The sequence below is a fragment of the Telopea speciosissima genome, chromosome 1, assembly GCF_018873765.1.
Source record: "Telopea speciosissima isolate NSW1024214 ecotype Mountain lineage chromosome 1, Tspe_v1, whole genome shotgun sequence".
Lineage (NCBI taxonomy): Eukaryota > Viridiplantae > Streptophyta > Magnoliopsida > Proteales > Proteaceae > Telopea > Telopea speciosissima.
This window is the reverse complement of record NC_057916.1, coordinates 61,038,243-61,045,074: the sequence shown is the minus strand read 5'-3', so window position 1 is coordinate 61,045,074 and position 6,832 is coordinate 61,038,243. Positions and strand designations below refer to the sequence as shown.

Sequence of the window (6,832 nt, the reverse complement as noted above, 5' to 3'; positions counted from 1 at the left end):
GCTAACTCCTCCATGCCTAAGCCATGGACAATGCCTGATCCCATCGGAGGATGCCCTAAAGAAAGAGCGGAATCCCGAGCCTGATGTATTCCACAACGGCCAGGGCATATAGGACTCATGTAGTGAGCGGAGTGAGGAGGTATGAAGCAAGGGAGCTCGTCCTCTCAAGCCCAAACAAATAAGTGGCCTTGTTGGCAACTCGATTCCACCTACACAACTACGAAGCTTGGTCGACGAGTGGAACTTCGATTGATGGCAAGAAGACCACCAAAGTTGTTGCCACAGCCTACTTTCGAACAAATCTACAATGATCTGCTGGATCAGTGAGTGGAGCGTTGTCCGGTGACAGAAGGTGGTTGGTGAAGATTGAACGGCTGAGGAGTCAGCCGAGCCGATGGTAACCACGGTGCCATCAACACCAGAATCAGCTTCACTTGCAAACACACACAAAAAGAAAAGAAAAACCCTCCGGTAGCCCCTCATTGTTCTCCAAATGGAAACCAAAGATCGAAATCTGTATTTGGAGCACACAACAAAAGAGATTGATTGTTGGTATTGGCAAAAAACCTCAATAAACCACACATGAATAGGGAGGCCCTGTCTTTTGATGGCCTTCTCCATCTGCTTCAGGGAATCAGCGGCGTTGAAAGCTCGAAGCGCATTGATGAGTGCGTTGGGCCGAGACTTTGAGATCTCAGTGAGCGGCAACGAAAACAGACCATCAACAACCAAACAAGTCCACCTAAGATCTGGGCCTCTAGAGCTGCCTGAGTCATGCTTCTCGGGGTACCGATGCTCTTTGCAGAAGGTCTTCACACATTGGCACTTGAATCTGGTCATCCCCAAACAATTCTGGCACGGTAAGCATAGATTCGGCTGTGGCACCAACGTCAGAGTAGTCACCGTCAGGTTGGAGATTGGCAAAAGGTCGTCGGATGAGGCCTGTTTCACCTTGAGGCGGAAGTGGGGGGCGATACATCGATGAGGATAGAAAAAGCGAGGGACCTGGCGTGTGCCTAGGCAAGTTTATCATTGTTGCCATCGTCGTCTTCACCGGCGTCTTCTTCGTTGGCGCTTCCCACGATCATGATGGAAAGACTTGGGCAGAGATGGGACAGGAAGAGAAAACACAGACTAAGGTGGAGTACAAAACACGCACTAAAGTGGAGGAAGGAGCACGCACGACGGCGGGAGGAGAAACAGTCATGCTCTGCGGCGAAAAAAAAAGAGAAAAACCCTAACCTTTTCTTCTAAACATTATAGATACCTACATGTTGAGAAGCAGGGTTTTTTACCAAACAAAAAAAGCAGGGTTTCGTCGATCTCGGAAACAAGAAAATTATTTAAAGGGAAGTCGTTTTTTGTCCAGGAGTGTGGCCTACGCCAGCACTCCCATGTGTCTATCTCTCTCCTCCTCAAAACAAGGGGGCAGAAGTGTCTTTTTAAATGGGGAGGCGAGAGATAGACTCATGGGAGTGCTGGAATAGGCCACACTCCTGGACAGAAAACTTTCTCCCTTATTTAAAAACCATTGAACGCGGAACATAAAACATATGACAAGTCAGCATTTTTTCAATTTGAAATTCTCCATAGTCCATCGTCTTTTTAAGTCTGAAGTCTTAACATTTTCTATAAGGAAAAAAAATCTTAACATACATTTGATTGTCTCTCTCTCTCTCTGCCAGGTCTCTAACCCCTTCGCTGATAGCTGCGGACCGGATCCGCTCGTACGCACAGCGAGAGAAGAAGCGAAGCAAATTGCGGTTTCATCTTATACGGCAGAGCAGCTCCTCGATTTCTCTGGCGACATTCCTGTATGATTTCCGGCGACAGTCCTATTAAGCCGTCGGAGGTCTTGAATTGATTCGCTGTTTGCCTTTTCTGGTTTAGTAGAGAGATCTCTTCTCTCTGATGGCTCCGGTTTCAGCTCTCGCCAAGTATAAGCTTGTGTTTTTGGGAGATCAATCCGTTGGCAAGACCAGCATCATTACTCGATTCATGTACGATAAGTTCGACAATACTTATCAGGTAATGACGACAGAAAATATACTTAGATTGTGTTGTTATGTGAATTGAAGATTTACGTTTTTGATGCTGTTTACTTATCGAGATCGGATTGGGAATTTTGTCTGAGTGATTGGATCTGACGATTTTGTGCTGTTTTTCCTTCGTCTTTTTGCTGTATCCTGATGGATGACTGGTTTAGGTTTTCATTTAGCGTATGATTCTAGCCTATCTTAATTCTAGATTTCTTGTAATTTGGTATACTGTTTGCTTAGATTAACTGATCTGAATCGTGAGTTGCCATCAATCATGTAACTTGTTGTGTGTCATAATTTGAAAATTTCCTTTTTCTGGAACTGCGGAGTAAAGCAGAAACCTTCCTGTTTTGGATGTGATTTACTGCCTTCACAAGTGGAGGGCATATTTCGCATGTGGGTAGTTGGGGGGCCTTCAGGCTGAAGTTCTGAGAACAACCACTGATGTGGTGGTTTCTGCTCTGTTATATAATTTAGATTTTATAGGCAGAACTAGACTCGGTAAATGATTTCATCATTCTGCCATCTTGCACATTCCTGATTGTGGGTTCATGGAAGGTCTTCTCAAGGCAGCCAAAGGGGCTAGGTGATGTGTGGCATGATTGATGCGAAGCAATGACCAAAAGATAAAAACATAATTGAAGAATTTTATCCAAACAAAAAAAAAAAAACAGGAATTATATAACCTCATTTTTATTATTTATTTATTTTGGATAAAACATGTAAACTTACAAGGAAAGACTAAATATGCAAAAGATCATGTGATATTAGGTTTCAAACACTATTATAACAAGCAGAAAGTGACAATTAGTTTGCCAAGGTATTGAACTGCAATTGAAAAAATTGGAACAGTTCGAATAAAAATGGTTTGATGCCTTAAATGCTTCTTCTAACAGCAGATCAACAACAAAGAGGTTTTTAGCAAAGTGACCAATGAAGTGAAAAACCATAGTTATCAAGGCGGCAAGGCGACCACGGCGTTTGAGAGCCTTCCTAAGCGCCTTGGCGATAGGGCGGCCGCAAGGCGTCGCCTTGGCGAAAAAGGAGTTCTAGTGTTCTTTTTTTTATATAACCATTTTATTTGGCACAAATAGCATATTAAAAATTATATAATTCTACTTCTTTGCCAAATAAATATTAAAGAGTCAAACCAATGCAAGATATTCATCCAAAAAAACAAATTAACAAACTAAGTTCATCATATTATCATAGCAATATAGCATATAAATATTAAAGTATGAAACAACATTATAAATTATTAAATATAAAGCATAAAAGGTTGGTAAATTATTATACTTACCTCTATGATGCCAAAATGAGTGCTTAGGCAAGAGGCCCTAAGGTCATCCACTATATTTCTACTCGTGTGACTCTGTCAATCAATACTCAATAAAAGAAAACATAAAATAACCTAAAATAGTAAAATGCCAAAATTAAGTAATCATTAAAGCTTAAACATTCAAATACTTAAAGTGAAGAAAAGTCTAAAAAAACCATCCAAATTCTAATACAAATTGTTTAACTAGTACTTCACTACTTCAAATTTTACTCCCAATTAAGTATATTCAAATCATCTTCTTCCTCTTGTTTATTGCCCACAACATTACTTTGTATACCAAAATCATCCTCAACATCTTCATCATCACGCACATCCTCTTGCTCCAACTCCAACCCGAACTCCAGCGTCATCCGAAGACTCCTCACGGACCCTATTGCGCCGTGAATAAGAGGCTAATGCGGAGCCACTCCATCGGTTGATGGTCCGACCTCCTCCTGCTCTATTGGTGCCATGAAATGATGAAGATGCTCTGACAATCGCTGATACAGCTTCTCAAGTGAGATCATCCCAGGATGAACTAATTCATCATCTCGATACGCCACATCCACTCACTACTCCAATCTAGATCATCAAGCACCAAGGATTTGAATTTCTCGGATTGTTCCCTTTTCTCTTGGAACCTTACTTGAAGACGGCGATTATATCGATGTAGACAAGATCATTTAAATGTTGATGCTCTAACCTATTCCTCTTCTTGGTGGGAATCTGAAGAACAATTAACAATATATAAATATCACTTTTATTCCTTAAATCATTCTTTCATAAAACTACACAAAAAACAAAAAATTAAAATTAAAATTAACTTAGTACTAAAGTACTCGGTTACTCACAAACTCAAATATGCTCCAATTGCGCTCACAACCAGAGGATGAGCAACAAAGGCCAAGTAAGCGTCTTGCAAGCTTTGTAAGCTCAGGTGTAGAGCTTCCATGTTTTTCCCACCAAAAGACTATAAATATATATATATATAAGAAAAAATATAGATTAAATTAAAATCAACATGCAAAATACAAAGTACAAACAAGTGAAACAACTAAACAATATAAATTAAAAAGAAAATTACTTATTAGGATTCAACTTGTCCCTTTTTCTAATTGCCATCTCCTTTGCAAAACTTCCATTACTTCCAAAGATAAGCAGAGACGTGCAATCGATCTTGTCTTGCAAGGTTGTATCAAGCACCATCCTCGTAAGAATATCATTAAAGGCATCATTTGCTTTATGCATCAAGGAGTTGACTACAGATTCATCCGATTCCTTCTCAATTGCACTAAAGTACTTGCTTGGATTGAGGAGAAATACACCAAATATATTGGTCGCCCATCCGACTTGTCCAACGCCTATATCAATAATTTTTATGATCTTCTTCCATTTTCTTTCTATGCCCTTAAAATTTGATTTTATGTTCTTCTTTGCCTCTTCCATTGCAATATATACTTCGTGCAATGCAGCCTCTCATCTCCATCTACTATCCTCAATACTTGAATAAGAGGCAATGATGCTCTCAAGCAATCTTGCACACCATTCCGAGAAGGTGTGGAAAGAATTATTTCAACAATTTGCTTCCCCGCCTCTGTATGTGACAACTTAGAATTGTCCCAAGATCGAAAGAAATAATTTCCTCAAATTATCCTTATGTTTCAATAAGCTCAAGTGTTAAAAATGAAGATGCAAATCTGGTTGCTCCAATTCACTAAGTCTCGCTCCTCTTGTATGTACCCTCATAGCTTCAAGAAGGCGAGTATGCCTATAGATGAAGCTAGTAATTTTTCTCCCTTCAATATCACGGACTTATATGTTTTTATATTGCCTATCTCCTCCATCATAAGGTCTAGGCAATGAGCGCACATGGAGTCCAATACAACTTCTTTCTTTTCTCCATTAATAACCTTCCAAAGAAGAACATAATTGGAAGCATTATCATGACCACTGAACCACATTCTCCTCTCCAATCTCCTCAATCTTACTATCAAGGAGTTCAAATAATATTTTCGCATCTTATATTTGACTTGATGCATCCACGACCCCAAAAAGAATGTCCCTCTGCATCGTTGACAAGAAAATTAATTAAGTGTCTTCCTTTCTTTCTGTCCACCCATCGATATGAGAGGCACCCTTTCTTCCAAGAGATTGTGTGTTTCTTTTTTATTTCATCAATTTTCTCCTTCTCGTACTTCAATAGAGGAACCCTATAATCATGAAATGAAGGGGTTTGAAACCTGCCCATATCGTCCAATTGCCTCAACCAACTCCTCAAAGCTCCTTAGCCTCAAGGCATTGAATGGAACACCGCTTTCATAAGCCCACCTTGCAAAGTAAGAACGAAGTTTATCTCTTTCCTCCTCTCGATCTCATACGGTTCTCCATTGTAGTTTGTTGGGGACCTTTACGTGCCTTTTGCAACAACCTCTTCAGAGTCCGCCTCTGACATGAGCATCCATGGGACCCCTTACTTGTTGTTTGACTATGGTCCGAATGACAACTTTTATTTTTTGAAGTTGTTCCGCAGCTTGAATAAGGCTTGAGTGGCTTGAGCCCCCCAAAATCCGACTCTACATGCCCTTCTTCACCCCTCGCCCCCTTCTTCAGTAAATCTTCACTACCAACATCCAAATCATCCAAATTTTCCATCCTCCTCTTCTTGTTTTTCAAGATTGCTTCTCTCATCTCTCAGTAGCAATTGTCGCATGCTTGTCTGTGCACTTGGCTACATCTCCATAGCCACCAACCAAGTGTTGCTTCAATCTTTTTATTCCTCCCGGTATCCACCCCACAAAGGATACACTTGACACAATTCTTGTCTTCTAAATTAGGCCAATCCATACTTCCACCCGTAATCATTAGACTTAGCCTTCCTTTTGGATCCTTGCTCGATCAATCCCCGATCCCGCCGTACTTATATTTTCAGCCCCACTACTACCATCAACATTGGCCATGTATAAAGAGCTGATGTCTAGTTGTCTACAATGATAGAAAATAGAAAAAAATTAAAAATATAGAACTAATACTCTAATAGAAGACTAGAAGTACTACAACAAAGACAAACATTGGCACCTTTTTTATGCAAAAGGTTTAATTAAGAAATATGAATCATATGACATCCGAAAGCATGGTTGGAGAAGGGGAGAAAAATTACAATGACTTGTATATTTATGAACAAAATATCTGTTCCCTTCATGTTTGTAGTAGCATTAGAACTTTTATCCAAACTATTTGCACATGCATCCTGAAAATTAATTGCATAAATGACCAAGAGATGCCCCAAGAACCCATTTTCTTTATTTCGCTCAATCATCTACAGGTTGAGGAAATTAAAGAGGATATTGCCAATAGAATTAGGAAGGGCCGAAGGGATGGATGAAGCAAAAAGGTGCTTCGTGATTAAGGAATAAATATACAAGTCGGGTGTAGGAGCACCTTATCTTTTCAAAGAAAAATTATGGGCAACGAAACA

General features: G+C 40.0%; 1 protein-coding gene across 1 annotated transcript in view; it reads left to right on the top strand.

Annotated features, from left to right (window-relative positions):
* Positions 1 to 1,674: 1,674 nt before the first annotated feature.
* LOC122643975 (ras-related protein RABH1b) overlaps positions 1,675 to 6,832 on the top strand; it is a 29,122-nt gene continuing 23,964 nt past the window's right edge. Inside the window, exon 1 of the mRNA XM_043837565.1 lies at positions 1,675 to 2,028. Coding sequence (XP_043693500.1) covers positions 1,912 to 2,028 — 117 coding nt within the window. The 5' untranslated portion in view covers positions 1,675 to 1,911. The remainder of the gene's footprint in view (positions 2,029 to 6,832) is intronic.